General features: G+C 41.6%; 1 protein-coding gene and 1 pseudogene across 1 annotated transcript in view; both read right to left on the reverse strand.

The window, feature by feature from the left end:
- The window catches only part of LOC121286105 (lymphoid-restricted membrane protein), a 158,583-nt gene that overhangs the window by 85,196 nt on the left and 53,679 nt on the right, over positions 1-19,708 (reverse strand). The window contains exons 16-18 of the mRNA XM_041203097.1: positions 17,653-17,816; positions 16,369-16,474; positions 15,796-15,958 (exon numbers count right to left, since the gene is read on the reverse strand). Of these exons, the coding sequence (XP_041059031.1) occupies positions 15,796-15,958; positions 16,369-16,474; positions 17,653-17,816 (433 nt within the window). The remainder of the gene's footprint in view (positions 1-15,795; positions 15,959-16,368; positions 16,475-17,652; positions 17,817-19,708) is intronic.
- LOC121286599 lies at positions 9,305-9,507 on the reverse strand (annotated as a pseudogene).

Consider the following 19,708-nt stretch of genomic DNA (forward strand, 5'->3'; position numbering starts at 1 on the left):
GCACCCTGCTTTTCCTCCCACCATTTTACCAATACATGCACAAGCTGTGTGAATGAGTATGGAGACTAGAGGACCAATGATGTCTATTACTAATTTTTCATTCAAGAGAATTCTCTCCTTTTTTATTTACTAATCAGTAATGCATAACGTATTAGACAGTATTAATGCATGGAATAAAGCGCAAGTGACTTTCTCCAGTTTTTCTTCACATCCTACAGAAAAGTACCCGAGTTTGACTCGGCACTCCTTACTCAATCACAAGTCAGCCACTCAATTACTGAGAAACTAACTGCCAAACATGATACCAGATCGGGAAAGGCTGAACAGGCTGGACTCTAGAAAAAAGGTTGGAGGGAGCGAATGAATAAAGGTCTTTAGGATTATGAAGTAGTTCTTTAGGGTAGCTGTAGAGAAGAAGATTTTTCCACTTGTGGAGGAAAACAAAATTAGAGGTCATTGATATTAGATAGCCACCAGAAAATGCAATAGGTAATTCAAAAGAAACTTCACACCTAGAAAGTGCTGAGAATGTGGAACTTACTACCACAAAGAGTAATTGAAGCAAATAATATAGATGCATTTAAAGAGAAACTAGAGAAGTAGGAAGGAGAAGGGAATAGATGCTGAAGGAGTTTCGATGTAGGGGGGTGGTGTAGGCTTTTCTGGAGAATAAGTCCCAGCATAGACCGGTTGGATAGAATGGCCTGCTTTTGGTGTTTAAGTCGTGCCCAGCTGTTAGTGTTTATGTTTAGATTGTAATTGACCTTCAATACATTGCCATGGGCAAGACTTCACACTTTCCAAATTGAGTCTTTTATAAAAAAAATTAAGTTAGTTCATAATGTTTTAGAATATAACTTTTAGTTTTAGGAATTAAAGTTTTAACTGTAGATAAATGCAGGCATCTGGTTGAGAAGCTGGTAAAAACAACTCTGATGCCAAATCAACTCAAACAAGCAAGCTTGCAAGTTAATTGCACTTGAAAGCTAACCTTTGTTTATTGTGAACACAAACAATGGATGACCCATCTTTAAACCTTGGGTAGAGTCATGACATCTACAGTTATTTCAACAAAATATTTAAATTTATGTATTTGGAAGAAAGCTAAAAGCAACTTTTGTAAACATGAGGATTTCTTTATGGGCCCAGGGAATCTGGAGAAAGGGCAATCAGATCCTAGCAATATAAATCATTCATATGAGTTACAGAATCAAAAATTGAAGTCAAAACAATGCCTTTACTTTTCAGTTTGAGAACATCCCAAAGCATGTCACGTAGTCATAGAGATAGTCTGTGGAAGTTGGAAAGATCTTTCCTTTAATTTATTTGGGTGTTTGCTCAGAAAGCAGGCAATTGCAGTTATAGTTTGATGAAACTCTGAGATGCAGTCTACAAGAACCAAAGGAGATGAATGTTATGATGTCAGGGTTTCAATAAAGCAGAGAAAATATTAACTTTATCGTTCATCATATGGCAGGCAGGTGAGGCTCAATTGCAATTTGGATTTCATGAGGGGAAATGCATCTGGAAGATTTGCCTCATTTGAAGCTAGAGAAAGAAATCTACAGTGGTCCTTATAGAGCCTTGTGGCATAAAGCAGTCAGCAGAGTAAGTTTGGAAGCTGTGAGAAGGCAGTTGGGTATCTGCCAGCAGCCAGAACAAGGGATGGAGGCGTCCACAGTCTGTAAAGAAAAGTTGGAGGGTTGTTTTAGCCAAAAAGTTAATAAAAGAATTCCCATAAAATTTTGGACCTTGGAGAATAGCTGGAACACTGGGAAGAATTAAAGTCAATTCTGGAGAGCTGTGGCATGCCCTTGGGCTGGTCCCTACAGAGGTGAATAAACCATCAAGATTGATGTATAAGGGAACTCCTGAGGGAATTGGGGTTGGGGGGGTGGTTAGTAAGTGAAACAGATTTTGTAGCATAAGTAATTATAAACTATAGTGTTGTTAATAGTACTTGCTTTGCTCAATTCTTTTCTGTTCAATAAAGTTTGTTTTCGTTTGAAATCTTGAGGCATGGTTCTGTCAGTTAATCACGAGATGTTCAGATTTCTCTTTAGAAACCTTTTAGGTAGTGTTACCAACTCTCCAGGAATTGAAAATTAATCTAAGACTCTGCTGCAAACAACACCCAGAAAAAAAATCACAGGCATTAATTAAAAGTGCATCTTCCATTTATTGGTAGTAAAAATATGGAAGTGGAAAGAAAAGGCTGTTTTGCTAACTGTTAAAATTAAAATTAATCTAATCAAGCAACAAAAAAGTGTATTCACTTTTCAGTTGGTGTGGGGAGCCTGTGGATGGACCGATGACAGGAATACAGGGACAGGATGCTGTGAGGTGCAAGGTCATGTGATGAAGCCTCCAGAGAATTAACCTCACTCGAGTTGGCAACCCTGCTTATAGACCCAGTTTGGATAAGGATGACGGGGTCTCCTTCACTGAAAAAGGACATTAGTGAACGTTGTTGGGTTTAAAACCCTGCTGCTTTCATGCTCATTTCTTCTCTCCTTCCAGCCCCACTCTCAAATTTCTCAAGTTTACAACTTAAGAACATAAGATATAAGAGCAGAAGTAAATTCTGCTGTCTTTTGAGCCAACTCCACCATTCTATATGGTCATGGGCATGGTGACAATTGAACTCATGACCTCTAGTTTACTAACCAACGACCATAACCACAACACTACCACACCCAATACCAAAATGAATTGAGGATATGGGTGATTCACAGAGCATTGCGTGGATGGAGGAAACAATAGGCACTACCTCGGCAATGTTCCAGTAGACAGTTCAAATGTAAAGGGTTGGTGCGGGTTATTTAATAGCAGAATGTGTCAAGAAGCATTAATCACCCCATGGCATTGAGTAACCTTTAGTTGTCCATCTCCCACAACTATTAATATTGCCAACTCATGTAAGTTTGGCTTTGACACATCAGTCAGTCAAATTCATTGTGGAGTTCCAGTTTTAAAAGGGCAGAGCTTGTTTTTTTTTAAAAAACTGGGGTCACAGTTTGTCAATTTGATTTCAATAAATCTCATCTAATTGATGGAGTCTGCAGCAGTTTTAGGGCTCAGCTGAGGAAAGCTCAGTACAACAGTACATGCTTGATTGGCAGCCCATTCACCACTGTGAACATTTACTCCTTCCACCCACTGGCACAATTGGCAGCAGAATGTACCATCTACAAGATGCACTGTAGCAATTCACCAAAGCTCCTTTGACAGCACCCCTATCATCTGGGGAGACAAGGGCAGCTGCCTGCTCAGATATCACCATCTCAAAGTTCCCCTCCAAGTCACACGCCATGCTGACTTGGATGCATATCATTGTCCCTTAACCACTGCTGGATCAAAATCCTGGAATCGCCTAGCTAACAGCACTGTGGTGTACCTGTGCCACCTAGATTGCAGTGGTTCTAGGCAGCAGCTCACCACCACCTCCTCAAAGATGGTTAGGGAAGGTGAAATGCTGGCTTTGTCAGCAATGCCCAACATCGAGTGAATGAATTAAAAATACAGGATATGCAGCAGGCAGAAAAGGCTGTTTTTTTTTATATAGAGAATGCAATCCAGTAATATATATCAAGTAGTTATAATGGGAGATAGAATTGAACATTTTGCAAAGATACACCTTAAAAACCCTTCTAAATAGATCTAATCACCCCAGGGGGTGGGGGGGTGGGATCACATGCTGTAGTGGTGGAGAGGTTGGTGGGGATGCAGAGGGTTAGTGGAGCAGATGGGGTAGTTCCAAACACAATCGCAGCAGGGGGATTAAAGACTGCCAGCTCATGTGTAGAGTGCTGGCAGAAAGCTGCCCTTCAGCCGAGAGAGAGAGAGAGCTGGGCTAGTCCTGGGCTGGAGCAGAAATCACTTCTTATAAAAAGATAGGTGCAATATCAAGCAATACATGTATGGTCAATGTGGTCTCTTGGACTTGAATCAATAGCCAAAAGAGGTCAGAGGAAACGTCCCTGTTTTTGCCTCTCTGGGTCTTAATTACATGGCTTAACAAAATAGATCAGACGATTTGGCCCAACTGGTAAATGCCAATGTCGATTCACTGCACAAGCCTCCTCAAATCCTACATCATTCTCATTTGATCAGGGTGTTGGTCTAGTACTTTCTTGTGCTTTATCCAACTTACCCATAAAGGCATCTATGCTATTTACCTCAGCTACGCCATGTGTCAAGTTACATTCTCACTGCTCTCCCGAATTCCACATTGGATTTATTGGTAATTATCTTATATTTACAGTGCCCGGTTTTCAAATTGCCCTTAAGCGGGAGGCTGCCCTTGCTGCCAACACTGTGCATGCGCAGTCCTAAGTGTAGCTGCCATCTTTAAAGGGCTGAAGGGGTTGGGGGGTGCAAATATGCAGCAGGGCACAAGTGTGGTGATCACTGACCCTGGATTTGCAAATATTGTAATATATAATATGCAGCAGAATTTCTTGGTGGGGGGGTGGGGGGGGTCCTTTCTTTACCCTATTTCATTTCTTTAACATTTTTCCTGGCTTTTTTCAACCATTCTTTTGGGAAGGCACCTTTCTTAAACCATCTTGTCATAACAGCATATATTAGTGGTGTGGAAGGGGGGGAGTGTAATTAATTGTATATTCCATCATCCACCTGCCCTGTTGGTACTTAAATGTGTTGTGCTGGGGGAAACAAGCCCCAAGGTGCAAACAGAATTGTGGTTGCCACTGGTTAAATTACCCTCCCTCCCCACCCCGATCCTCGGAAACTGTGGGGAGGCTGTGCGCCAACTGCCCTCCTACTGTGGGGCTCAGAAACGGGGTCAACAGTTTCCGGGATCAGAAGCCTCCTCTGCTCCCTCCCGATTCCTGGAATCACAAGGGAGGCTGCACCCTACTGCTCACCTGCCGCTGGCATCAGAGATTGGGTGAACGGCTTCCAACTGGCACTGCAAATGACGACATAAGATTCTGCGCCCGCATGGCCAAGTGCACAAACACAGATGGGCGTAGCATTGGCAGTAGGCTAAGTGGAAGCATCTCTCCTCATCTACCATATCAAACCCTTTCATAATCTTAAGGACTTGTGTCAGGTCACTCTCAGGCCACAGGTCACTACAAACCACAGGTCACCCACATGTCTAGAGAAAGGGGCCACAGCCTGTTTAATTTTTTCTAAAAAAAAAGGTATAACTTCTCAGTTCTGGTGTTACCCTTGTAAACCTTGCTTCCAGCTTCTTTAGTGTCCCTATATCCTTTTTATAAATTGGAGAGCAGTACTGTATATTGCCCTCCAAGTGTGATCTAACAATACTGCAATTTTGATAGGGAACATGGGCCAGTCAGCCCTTTTGAGGTGTTCTGACATTAAATCAGGCCCAATCCATACTTGAGCTACAGTTTTTTATTTATTCATTCATGGGATGTGGGCATTGCTTTGCCCATCCCCAAATGCCTCGAGAAGGTGGTGGTGAGCTGCCTTCTTGAACTGCTGCAATCCATCTGATATAGGTACACCCTCAGCGCAGCTAGGGAGGGAGGTCAAGATTTTGATCCATCTTTTGTTCCATATGCCTCAGCTCCCTTACCTATGAAAAACCTGAGCTCAGTCTAGCAAATTTCAATTGTTCCATTGTCTGCAGACTCATTACTCCCACTCACCTGAGTGACCTATGTTTTATTCTGGGTTCCAACATAGGTCATAGCTTCTCTGCATCTAACTTAACATATCTTTTTAATCATTTTGAACACCTCTATTAGATGGCCTTTGACTTTCCAAAATCAAGTGACTACTAACCAAGTTTACACAACCTCAATTTAACCCTTGAACCTCTGGGGGTGTTGAATCATGCTTGAGACATCATGACAGTGGGGGTTAAGCTTGATAGGTCAGATGATTTTTTTTCTGCCTATCATTTCCATGTATGCTAAGTTGGCAGAAATAGAGGCAGATTGGTCTACTCATGCTAAGAGGAGAACTTGCTTTCTATAGCAGCAAGCTCATCCTCAAGCTGTTAAAAGAAAGACCTGAATTTACATAGTGCTTTTCACAAACTCTGGATGTCTCAAAGGGCATTACAACCAATGCAGTACTTTTTTTAAAAGTGTAGTCACTGTTACAAATGTAGGAAATATGTTCAATGTGATTACAGCCATTGAGGTATTTTTTAAAGTGCAGTCACTATTCTATGAATGAACATGAGCACCAATTTGTACACAGCAAAATCCCACAAACAGCAAAGGAGATTAGAAAGGTCTAGTCAACTTTAGAGAGGACACTGGGAGAAGTTCCCCGCTCTTCAAAAAATGGTGTCTTTGTATTTCTTATGCACATATCAATTAACAAAATAGGGCCTCCGATGAATTATTTTGGAAATATTGTGGTCACTGTTTACGTCGCCAAATAACTGATACTGTAGGGAGCAAGGTTCCACAAACAGCAACGAGATAACCGACAGTCAGTCAATCTGTGTCAGTTACATTTATTGAGGAGTCAAGACAATGGAATAAGAGGAGGCCATTCAGCCCCTTTGGCCTATTCTGCTTTTCAATGAGATCATGGCTGATTTGGATCTTAGCCCTGGTTCCGTAACCCTAAACCCGTGCGTAACGAAACCTTTTCAATCTCAATTTTGAAATATCTAAGTAACCTGCAACCTCAATAGCTATTTTTGGAGTTCCAGGTTTCCACTATCCTCTGTGAAGTGCTTTCTGATATGCCCCTTGAAGGGACCAGGTCTAATCTTAATGTTATGCTTTCATATTCTTGGTTTCACATCCACAAACATTCACTCCTTCCTCCACCGATACAAAGGGGCAGCAGTGTGTACCATCTACAAGATGCACTGCAGGAATTCACCAAGGCTCCTTCAACAGCACCTTCCAAACCATCTAGAAGGGCAAGGGCAGCAGATAGATGGGAACACCATCATCTGGAAGTTCCCCTCTAAGTCACTCATCATCCATATATCGCTGTTCCTTCATTGTGGCTGGGTCAAAATCCTGGAACTCCCTCCCTAACAGCACTGTGGGTGTACCTACACCACATGAACTGCAGCAGTTCAAGAAGGCAGCTCACCACCTCCTTCTCAAGGGCAACTAGAGATGGGCAATAAATGCTGGCCCAGCCAGCGAAGCCCACGTCCTCTGAATGAATTAAAAAAAAAACAAGAAATAGTTTCTTTTTGCAGGGGAGTTCTCCCCAAGTGGCCTGACCAATATTTATCCCTCAATCAACTTCACAAAAACAGATGATCTGGTCATCATCATATGGCTGTTTGCAGTGTGCAAATTGGCCAATGTGTTTCCTACATTAAAGTGACTACACTTCAAAAGTGCTTCATTGGCTGTAAAAAGCTTTGTGACATATGATTGTAAAAGGCACTATACCAATGCATGTCTTTCATTACCTTTTCGAATCTGTTAAATCTTAAATGCCTCATTTAGACTCCCTCTAAACATTTGTACTTGCAGGAGTACAAGACTAGTCTATGACATTTAACCCTCAATTTAACCCTTTAGTCTCAAGTGATTCTTGTGAATCTGTACTGAGGCACCTCCAGGAACAATATAACCTTCCCAAAATGAGATATATTTTCACTAGGGCACAGGGAGAAGTCCCTGTTCTTCTGTATAACACAGGGTCTTTGCTGATGTGTGCAGACAGTCTAACATCTGATCCAAGAAAAGGCACTCCTAAGATGCGGATATACTTATATTAGAAATAGCATCGCAGTCTCCAAGGAGAGGGGAAGCTACACCTTGGTGGGATCAAGAAGTCAAATTAAAACAAGTTCCTCACTGACACTTGGTTCAATAGATTCAGCACAAAGGGTGGTCATGCCACTCAATTATGGCTTTGCTAGTTCTTTGAAAGAGCTGTCCTTGCTCTTTCCCTGTACTTTCTTTCTTCCCTTCATTTTTTTAATCCAGTTCCCTTATGCAAGTTATTATTGAATCCACTTCAATCAATGCGCCTTTTAGGCAGTGAGCAGTGAATGCCAGATCAGAAGTTGTGCAACAAATGTCTAATCTTTCCTCTGGTTATTTTGCTGATCATAAATCTGTATCCTCTGGTTACCAACCTTCCTGCCAGTGGAAACAGTTTCGCCCTATTAACAACCCATCTACTAACTCTCCATTAAGCTTCCCTTTCTAAGGAGATTAATCCCAGTTTTTCTAGTCCCTCAACGTAACTGAAATCCTTCACCCCTGGTACTATTCGAGCACTGCCATTCCTCTGTACCCTCTCACTACTCTGGACATCCCCCCTAAAGTGTGGTATCCAGAGTGGACACAATATTTCCCCACTGAAGTCTAGTCAGTGCTTTAAAACTTTAGTATAGCTTCCTTGCTTTTGTACTCTGTGCCTAACATCAGACAGGGAAACTTTAGAGACAATAATCCAGGACAAAATTGACCTTTGGAAAAATATGGGCTAATAATAGATATGTTAAAGGCAAATCATGTTTGACTAACTTAATCAAATTTTATGAAGTAATGGAGAGAGTTGATGAGGCTTGTGTTGCTGTTCAGTATATCAACTTTTCAAGTGTTTGACAAAGTACCCCATTATCGACTAGTTAGCAAAATTCAAGCACATTGGATTAAAGGGAAACAGATATAAATGCTGGAAGCTACATATATTCACAGAGGTCTCTTTCCTTTGCAAACAGAAAGAACATGTATTGCACCTTTTTCAACTAAACTAAAACTCAGGGGACAGCCATTCCCTGCTTCATTCCCCATGGCAATGCCAAGGATTTTATCCATTTTTTTTAAAACCAATCTTCTCAACTTTTCCCTGCCACCTTCAAAGATTTGTGTACAAACACCCAGGTCTCCATGCTCTGCGGCCCCTTTCAACATATATCATTTAGTTCATATTGCCTCTCCTCATTCTTCAGACCAAATGTATCACTTCACATCTCTCAGAATTAAATTTCATCTATCGCTTGTCTACTCTTTGGTCAATGTCCTCCTGAAGTCTGTTACTACCCTGCTCATTGTATATATTTGATTTTTTTTATGATCTACAACTTTGAAATTATACACAATGTACCAAGTTCAAGTCATTAATATACAACCATAGTCAGAATACTGAGCCCTGGGGAACACCACTGGATACAACCCTTCATTCTGAAGAATAACACTTTAGCATTGCTGAAAAGGAGACATGTGGTAGCTTTTTGTCTTACACTCATCAGGACAGATTCACAAGAATACCAACTCTCAAAGAGAAAAACAACTTATTTTTGTTTAAAAAGAAAGCTCTGTTGTAATTTGTCTTTTCTTCAATTTCCCTTTCACCCTGTGGAGGGCAAAACTGCACCAATCCTGAAGACATTGCAATATCAGGTTGATGCTTGGAGTAGAATGTGCAAGCCCCTATTCCATCTCCCTGGAACAAAAATCAATTTAATAATTGGCCCCCAAATAGGGGACATATCAGATATTAAACTGATAAGAACAGAAACTACACTTGCTGATTGATTGGTAAGTGGACTCTGATTGGTAGAGGTATTGCCATGGAGAATAAACGAGGGAACAGTTAACTGCAAAATTTTGTTTAAATTCAAACCAACCGGTCAACTCCGATTGGTCAAGGCATACTTTTCCAAATATCAACTTTCTCCTGGATTATTGTCTCCAAAGTTTTCCCAGCCGATGTTAGGTTGACAGGCCAATAGTTGCCAGCTTTATCCTTCTGCCCTTTATTAAAAAAAAACAAGCAGGGATGTAACATTTAGAGCCCTCCAGTCCTTTGGCACCACCCCCATCTCTCTCCAAGGCAGAGTGAAGATGGTGGCCTGAGCCTTTGCAACTTCCACCCATCCTTTCTTCAGTAACCTGGGGCACACCCCAACTGGAATGGGTGACTTTCCTACTTGGGGGAAAGTGAACCTGTTTCATGCCTCCTTTTTATTTTTATACCGTCCAATATCATGACTGCCTCCTCCTTTACACCATTACATTGGCAGCATCCTCCTCAAGTGAAGACAGATGTAAAAAGTACTCATTTAATACCTCAGCCTACACAAGGTCTCTCCTTTTTGGTTCCTATTCAAACCTCATCCTTCCTTAGACTTGTGGTTATATATAAAAATTATAGGTTCCATTTTATATTAGCTGCTAACCTATTCTCATACTTGCTCTTTGTTCCTCTTATTTCCTTTTTTGAAAAATCTTCTGCATTTTATAAGCCTAGTTTGGTTCTCTATTGTATAATAAGGTAAGGATCATAATCTTTCAGCAGAAAGAGAAGCTGAGTACAATTGTAAGATCATTGACCTGAAATGTTAACTGTTTCTCTCTGCACAGATGCTAAGTATTTACTCCTTTTAATTTCAGATTTTCAGCATGCACAGTTTTTACCTTTGCATATGGATTCACAGAAGTATATATTGGGAAAACTAAGAACTGTCTCATCTGCCTTCCCACATGCATGTAAAGTTTCTATTGCAAAAAAAAAACAGTAGAGCTCTCACAGGACCAATACTTACCCTCAAAACAATATCAAGATCAGAGGCCATTGCTGTTTGTGCACAAATTGCGCGTTTCATTTGGTATCAAAACAAGTGCCTGCAACATCTCAAAAGTAATTCATTGGTTGTGAAGCATTTGGGGGAAACTCTGAAGACATCATTGGTACTATATAATCATGAATCAGATTTAAGAACATAAATAGGAGTAGTCCCCTCAAGCCTGCTCCGCTATTCAATAAGATCAAATCTGATGTGGCCTCAACTCCACTTTCCTTCCTGTCTCTGATAACCTTCGACTCCATTGTACATCAAAATTCTGTCTAACTCAGCCTTGAATATATTCAATGGCCCAGCCTCCTCTGCTCCCCGTGGCAGAGAATCCCAAAGATTAATGACCCCGTGTAAAAGAAATTTCCTCCTCATCTCCATCTTGAATGAGATCCCCCTTATTTTGAATCTGTGCCCCCTAGTTCTAGATTTCCCCTTGCGGGGAAACATCCTCTCAGTATCTACCCTGTCAAGCCCCCTCAGATTCTTATTTTTCAATAAGGTCATCTCTCATTCTACTAAACTCCAATGATTATAGGCCCAACCTGCTCAACCTTTCCTCATAAGACAATGCCACCTTCCCAGGAATCAGCCTCTCTGAACTGCCTCCAGTGCAAGTATATACCTCTTAGAATGGCAACCAAAACTGCACACAGTACTTCAGGTGTCATCTCACCAATCCCTGTACAGTTGTAGCAAAACTTCCCTACTTTTTTATTTCATCCCCCTTGCAATAGAGGCCAACATTCCATTTGTCTTCCTAATCATTGCTGTATCTGCATGCTAATCCTTTGAGATTCATGTACCAGGACACCCAGATCCCTCTGTACCACAGGATTCTGCAGTCACTCACTATTTAAATAATATTCTTCCGGCTAAAGTGGACAACCTCACATTTCATGACATATGCCGTCAAATTTTTGCCTACTCCCTTAACCCATTTATATCTCTTTGCAGACTCTTTGGCCAGAAATGAATGTTGGTGTTGGGGGGTCTCGCCCACCAACTGGAGAACTGGCATTGAGGAGAAGACCTACTGGAATTACGTGCCCAACAGGCACTTAACTGGCCAGCTTCAGGTATTCCCCAGGATTAGGTGGTGGAATTACCACCTCCCCTCCCCAAATACCCAGAGAATTGCCAGCCAGTCAGAAGCTGACAGCTTTCCATTGCTGTCAGTGCCACCTGGAGCTATAGCTGCTGCTGATAATGCACTTAGAGGTGCAGGATCAACAAAGGATCCAAGCAGCAGATGAGTGAGGGCAGGATGGGTGTTACGGGGACAGAGAGGGGTCAGAGGAAAGGGCATGGGTGGCTCTCAGCAGGCATCCCCTTCACTAATGTCGGATCATTGGACTTGGCACCGAATGCTTTTGAACGGGGGACTCTGCCACACCACTCCGCCCCTCCACCTCCCCAAACCCTTGGAAGCTCGTTTGATATCTCCACAGGATCTCTTCCCCCACCCGCCGCCGGTTGAATGCCAGCAGAAGCAGGACACATTAAGTGGGCATTAGTTGCCCATTTAAGGCCCTCCGTTAGAATTCAGGCAGGAAAACTGTCATGAGTCTTCCCACTCCAAAATTAATCGAGTGAAGGCAGGATGCCCTCCTTGATTAAATGTGCCCTGCCTCCAAAGCGGTATTAAATTTTGCCGTGTGTCATCTACGCAACTTGCTTTTCCACTTACCTTTTCATTGCCAGACTGTCTGGCTACAATACACTCAGACCTTTCATCCAAGGTCATTCACATAGATTGTAAATAGTGCAGGTTCCAACACAGATCCCTGTGGCACACCACTATTACAGTTTGCCACTCTGAAAATGACCAATTTACCCCATCTCCGTTTCCTGTTAGTTAGCCAATTACCTATCCATGCTAATATATCAACCCCCAACATTATGAGCTCTTATCTTTTGTGGTAACCTTTTATGTGGCACTTTATCAAAGGCCTTTTGGAAATCAAAATACATTATATCCACTGGTTCCCCTTTATCCATCAGTCTTGTTACATCCTCAAAACTCAAATTTGTCAAAAGCAATTCATCTTTTAAGAAACTTTGTTGATTCTCGATTACATAATAATTGTTTTTTGATTTTTGCCCTGCAACAGCTACCTTAATAATGGATTCTAACATTTTCCCAGCGACAGATGTTAGGCTAAATGGTCAATAATTCCCTGCTTTCTATTCTTGAATAAGAGGTGTTACATTTGCTGTTTTCCAATCCCCTCAGACCTTCCAGAATCTAGGGAATTTTGGAAGATTATAACCAATGTATCCACCATCTCTGCAGCCACTTCTTTTAAGACTCTAACAGCCCATCAGGTTTATGGGACTTGTTAGGTCCCTTAGTTTACCTGCTACTTTCTCTCTAGAGATTGAGATTGTTTTAAGTTCCTTCCTCCCTTTTGCCCCTTGATTTTCTACTATTCTTGGGACGCTCTTTGTTTCTTCAACTGTGAAGGCAGATACAAAATATTTTCTCAAAGCTGCTGCCATTTCCTTATTCCCCATTAATTCCCCAGTCTCATCCTCTAAGGGACCAATGTTGACTTTAGCTACTCTTCTTTTATATACTGTTTCTATATTTTTTCTCTCATTCTAATTTCTCCCTGAATTTTTCTTAAGTCATCCTTTGCTGGTTTCTAAGATATTCCCAATTTTCTAGCCTATCACTAATCTTCACAGCACTGTCTCTCTCATCTGTCACCACCCATAACTTCTTTAGTTACCAATGGATGGTACACCTTTTTCGAAAAGGCCATCTTTCTCAAATAGGATATATAATTGTTGAGAGTTTGAAATGTCTCCTTCAATGCCTGTTACTACTCCTCAACTCCCTTACCTTTTAACCTATTTTCCCAGTCCATTGTGACCAATTCCATCTTCACACCTTTGGGACTTCATCCTCACCAGGACTTGTGCGGTGGTCAATCTTACCAATATTGTCATGGACAGATCCATCTGCAACAAGTAGATTAGTATAGACGAGGTCCAGTAGGTTTTTCTCTTGTTGGTTCCCTCATCACCTGCCACAGGCCCAGTCTAGCAGATATGCCCTTCAGGACTTGGTCAGGTCAGTTAGCGGTGCTCTGGGTAATGGATATTGAAGTCTCACAGATTGCATTCAGTGCCCTTGCCACCCTCAGTGCTTTTTCCAAGTGGTATTCAACATATAGGGCTCCTGATTCACTAGCTGAGGGAGGGTGGTAGAATCAACAGACGTTTTTCTTGTGCATGTTTGACTTGACACCGAACATCAGTCACGAGGGGACAAATTCAAGGTGAGGGGCAGGAGGTTTAGGGGGGATGTAAGGAAAATCTTTTTTACCCAGAGGGCGGTGATGGTCTGGAATGTGCTGCCTGGGAGGGTGGTGGAGGCGGGTTGCCTCACATCCTTTAAAAAGTACCTGGATGAGCACTTGGCATGTCATAACATTCAAGGCTATGGGCCAAGTGCTGGAAAATGGGATTAGGTAGGTAGGTCAGGTGTTTCTCACAAATCGGTTCAGACTCGATGGGCTGAAGGGCCTCTTCTGCACTGTGAGATTCTGTGATCATGAGACCTCATGGAGCCTGGAGGCAATGTTGAGGACTCCCAGGGAACTCTCTCCCGACTGTATACCACACTGCCACCACCTCTGCTGGGTCTGTCCTGCCGGTGGGACAGGACATACCCAGAGATAGTGATGGTGGTGTCTGGGACATGATCTGTAAAGCATGATTCCGTGAGGATGACTACATCAGGCTGTTGCTTGACTGGTCTGTGGGACAGTTCTCCCAATTTTGGCACTAGCCCCCAGATGCAGAGGTAAGGAAGACTTTGCAGGATCAACAGGGCTGGGTTTGCCTTTGTCGTTTCTGTTGCCTAAGTTGATGTTGGGTGGTTTGTCCGGTTTTATTCCTTTCACTTTTCTGTAGCAGTTTGGAACAACTGAATAGTTTGCTAGGCCATTTCAGAGGGCAGTTAGAACTCAGCCACATTGCTGTGGGTCTGGAGTCACATGTAGGCCAGACCAGGTAAGGACGGCAGATTTCCTTCCCTAAAGGACATTAGTGGGTTTTTATGACAATTGATTCAGAATTGTTAGAATTCATTTCCCAGATTTGGTCACTTTGTAACCATGTCTCTGTAAAGACCATCATATCATAGCCATTTATTTCAATTTGTGCCATCAATTCATCCATCTTGTTATGCATGATGTGTGCATTTCATTAAAAATACAGAAATAAAGGCTCTTAACTATTTTTCCTATTCTGATCCTATTTGCTAAGTACGTTTTTTCCTATTCTGACCCTATTTGTTAGGAACATAGGAGCAGGAGTAAGCCATTCAGCCCTTCGTGCCTGCTCCAGCATTCAAGAAGATCATGACTGATTTGGTTGTGTCTCAACTCCACTTTGCCATCTGCCCCTCATAACCCTTGACTGGTGCACTCTTACACTATACAGTCTGTTCCTTCCTGTCACACTCAGGCCATCATTCCCCATATCACTACCCTGCACTACTATTGCCTTGTCCTTCCTCATTAACTTGCTAAATCTCACCTCACATGAACACTCCCACAGGCTATTTAGATTAAAGCCATCTCTACCACCTTGGTTACACAATTCAACAGGACACTGGTCCCAGCATGGTTCAAGTGAAGGTTGTTGAACGGTGTAGCTCCCTCTTTCCCCAATACTGGTGCCAGTGGCCCATGATTGGAAACTCGTTTCTCCCACATCAATCTTTGAGCCATGCATTCAAATCTCTGATTTTATTTACCTCATGCCAATTTGCTCGAGGCTCAGGTAGTAGTCCAGGGAGTTAATGTTCAATTATTTATACATTGTTTCCGTGGCAAATCGTAGCAAGCACTTGAATCTTGCTCAACTTCACAGTAATATTTAACCATTAAGTAAAACTTACAAATACATTGCACACATATGCAATTAATCTGCACACTACACTTACACAGGATTGATTTTTGATTCCCATTAACTGAAAGCAATTTTACCATCTGAAAAATTTATAATCTCCTTTAATATTCAAATGCTCATTCTTTAGAAATTTAGGATGCCATACAATCTCTTTAAACCCATTTCCCAAGAAACAAATTACAAAAAAAAATTATTGCAATAGCCAAACCAACCGTAAGCAATGCTGCAAAAGAACTCTGCTTTTCCTGTTCTGTAACATTAAACTTGCTGAGCAAGCTGAAAGACAAAGCACAACCAGGAACACTTTCTGTTCAAACTACAGGCTGTGAACATTCCTTGGGAAGTTTACTTACTTTGCTGTTGGTTTAGTTTATCTTCGAGTGTTTCAGTGGTGCCTGATTGAGCTTGATTTATCGACTGAGGGTTCTGCCTCGCAATGACTGCTTCCTCCAGCTCATGTTGTAACACTTCTGTCCCTTTCCTGACTGAGACTAATGCAGTGTTCTCGATACAAACCTGAAAAAACAAGATGAAAAACTGGTTTGCTGTAGGTTCATTAAGTGAAATAATTGTAGATGTGACAAAGTCTATATATACACATACAAACACACACTTTACACATAATACACAAACAGGTTATGGTTGCTTACGAATGTAACCAAATTCAGATATAGTTTCATTTATAAAAAAATTGTCTCCATATTTAAGACCGGTTAGCCAAAATAAACTTATAGTTAAGATTGATAAAAATACACAAACCATCTTAAACATAGAAGTAACTGCCTCCACAATCTACCCACACAAGCTCCCTCACTTCCTTCAATACTGAACATTATGAAACCAGATATTATCTGTTTAAAAAGTCAAACAAAAAAACCCCAGAAAGATATGCAATTATTACAGACACTTGAAACACACAAACTTGCCTCTTTTTGCAGATCTTCAAGCTGTTGACAAACTTTGTGCAGATGAAGTTTGAAGGCAGCTGTCGCTTTCTCCGTTAGCTGCTTCTGTGCTTCAAGCTCATGCAGCCTGTCAAACCAGCAGAAAGCCACAAGTTCAGAGTAACATTTAAGCAGCACACACCTGCATAACGGGTGGCAAATCCCATGTCTTGGCCCCCCCCTAAAGCACTGGTGTCACTGCACACTTAGAAACTTTGAAACTCAGACTCGCTGCTCCCCTGCCCTTCAACCGTTAAAATAACACAAACTAAACAGTGTTGATACAGACTCAATGGGCTGAAGGGCCTCTTCTGCACTGAGATTCTGTGAAACAGCACTTACACAAGTGAAAATTTCAAGTTTTTCTGCACTTCCATGTATGTCATGGACATGCTCATAAACAAAAATCCCATGGCTTTAGTAACTCAACATTCATCATCTTTTCTTTATATCCCCTTTGTCAGTGATGTTAATGTTTAGATTGCCAGAAGTTTAGAACAGCTTTGCTGGATATTTAAAACAAAATTAATTCAAATAATGAAATGAAAAGTTTCCCATTTGATTTTATTGAGATCTATTATTGTTGGATAATGAATACATTGACTTAGATAAAATATTGAAGTTTTATTCGTGCTCCCCAAGTCAACTCCAGGTCCCTTGGTACTAAATAGGGGATGGCAAGGATGATTGATGTGAGAAGCGGTGAAGTGTGGTGTGAGCAGTTAAGATTGATTTTTGGGCATTTACAGCGACCACCCTGCAGGGACTTTGTACAGGCTGGCAGCACTTGAGACCGACACTGGGAACAAAAGAAACAAAGGAACTCGAATAGTCTGTTCAGCCCCTCAGTTCAATTACATCATGGTTGATTTAATTTGGGTTGCTTTGATTTCCTGTCCCTCAACCCTGACCTTAAAACCAAGATTGACTGGCCGCTAAGGTTCTCAATTGACCCCCAGCAAGTGCAGCCATTTTGGTGGTTGGGAAACTGTTGCTAATTTTTTTTTTTTAAGCTACCCTTTGTGAGAATAAACACTCCCTGACATGCCCCCACCAGCAGAAACAGGGTATATAGAGAATGAGCGAGAAACCACTGAAACCTTTAATCAAACAGATCGCCCCATAATATTCTAAACAAGGAAATATATGCCTAGTCTATGGAATCTCTGTAATTTAACCCTCTAAATGCCTGAAAACAGAACCTTCATTTTCAAACAAGACACTCATCCAAAGCCAGTGGATCATTTCCTCCTTCACCACCCACACCTGGCGGCTTCTTTCCTCTTCAGGTGCAGCTGCTCAGTTTTGCATCTTCGAAAGTTGCTCGCCAATTTTACGTACTCCTGGTCTGCAGCCAACTTTTGTTTCTCCAAGGCACAGATGTTCTGGAGCCATAGGTGTCTTCTCTCCTGCAGGCTATTCTTCAGGTGCTGAAACAAGGCGAGAGAAAAGGAAAATAAAAAGCAAGATCTAGCTACAGAGGAATGAGGAGGTCATTTCAGAGAGTACAGGTTGGGAAAGGCGCTGCTCCTGAAGCAACATGTCCATGCTCCTATCTGCCACGCGCGCAACAGTACAAAATAATTTTCCATTCGGTCACACGCTGCCAATGGGAGAGTCAACAACAACTCCTATTTATACAGCTCCTTTACCATATAATAAAATGCCCCAAGGCACTTCACAGGAGCATTAAACAAAATTTGGCACCAAATCACAAAGAGATTAGGACAGAAGACCAAAAGCTTGTCCAAAGGAGTGTCTGAAAGGAGGAGGAAGAGGCAGAGGGGTTTGAGAGAAGCAATTCCAGAGCTTCAGGCCAAGGCAACTGAATGTACAGCCACCAAAGATGGAGTGATGGAAATTGGGGATGCTCCAGAGGTCAGAATTGGAGCAACGCAGATACCTAGGAGGGTTGTTGGAATCACCTCAATTAAAGGCAATTTGTTCCTTACAAACAATTGGCATGCAACAAGATTGAACTCAGTAGAGGTCAACGTTTACCATCACTGGGAGAAAAACAAGTTGTGGTGATAAACAGATGGTGAACCCGTCACCCATTTTACACCCGCACCCTTTCATTTCTCTAATGGGTTATGAAAAATGGCAGCTGATTCACTATTGCCCATTTAAAAAAATCTGGTACTAAATTGACCTCTGCAATTTTTTTTAAAACCCCTAAATGAATCCATTGTGCTTTTTCTCCTTCACTCTCTTCCCTCCATCCACATCACCCCTGACAACTGAAACTAGACAGGGCTTAGATTTGAGAATAAAATATATGAATAAAGATGCAGCAAAATATTGTATATGAAAGCACATTTTTGTTCACCTTATATCTCTTGCTGAATTTTTTCAACAGGTGGATTTGCAAATAAAAAGTAGGAAATTCAAGTCAATTAGAAAGATGTTTGGTTAGAAGAGGAACTGGTTGGTGTTATACAATGATTAGATTAGACAGAACCTGCAACTCTTAATGGGGCAAATCATTATGGGGCAACTGGCGTTGTCCTGGGCAATAATTTATGTAGTTGAGGCACATAAATTCACTTTGTTCCACCCATGATGTTCCCATTGGCCAGTTCAGAGTGCCAGAGGCCTGGGAGAGCCTTTGTCAGCCTTCCACTCTAGCAGGGCTGGGCAAAGAATTCTTGGGGGACTGGCCACCGAATACATTTGGGGACCCCCCCCCCCCTCCACAACCCACCCCACCAAAATATGAACATGGAGTTAAATGCATGGGTCTAATGTTTACACCCTGCTTCAATGATCAAGCAAATTGTATTGATATACAAAACCCATCCAGTCTTTGCATGATGCTTTGGTGAGTTTTACTGGGTGCCTCAGATATAGGCCCCACTGGTCAATATGCCTCTGCTCCTTAACCCAAAGCTTGGGGCACATCAGAAACAAAAATAGAACAAGAAATGGAGGTTAGAAAAAGGTTAGAGATAGATAATTAGTTTCACTTGTACCCAGGACTTCAAACTAGTAACTAAGAGGGGAAAGAGTTAAGGGGAAATGTTTAAAATTACACAATTGCTGCTGCAGATTAAGGCGGCTCAAATACTGCATGCTAACTAACATATTGATTAGCAATAAAATGCAATACATTTAGCAAAGCAATTAAAAACTGCAAATAAATGCATTCCATTTCCATCTGATGCTAGTATTGAGAGTTCATGTTAGTTTCTTGCCTCTCAAACAAACATCAACATTCTTATTGGATTGCTAACAAAACAGTAAAACAACAGTAAATGTGGCAAAGAACAACAGCTTCCAACGAAGGCTATTCTACTGACTTGGTAGAAAAATAGGAATTCAT

The sequence above is a fragment of the Carcharodon carcharias genome, chromosome 13 (genome assembly GCF_017639515.1).
Source record: "Carcharodon carcharias isolate sCarCar2 chromosome 13, sCarCar2.pri, whole genome shotgun sequence".
Classification (NCBI taxonomy): Eukaryota; Metazoa; Chordata; class Chondrichthyes; order Lamniformes; family Lamnidae; genus Carcharodon; species Carcharodon carcharias.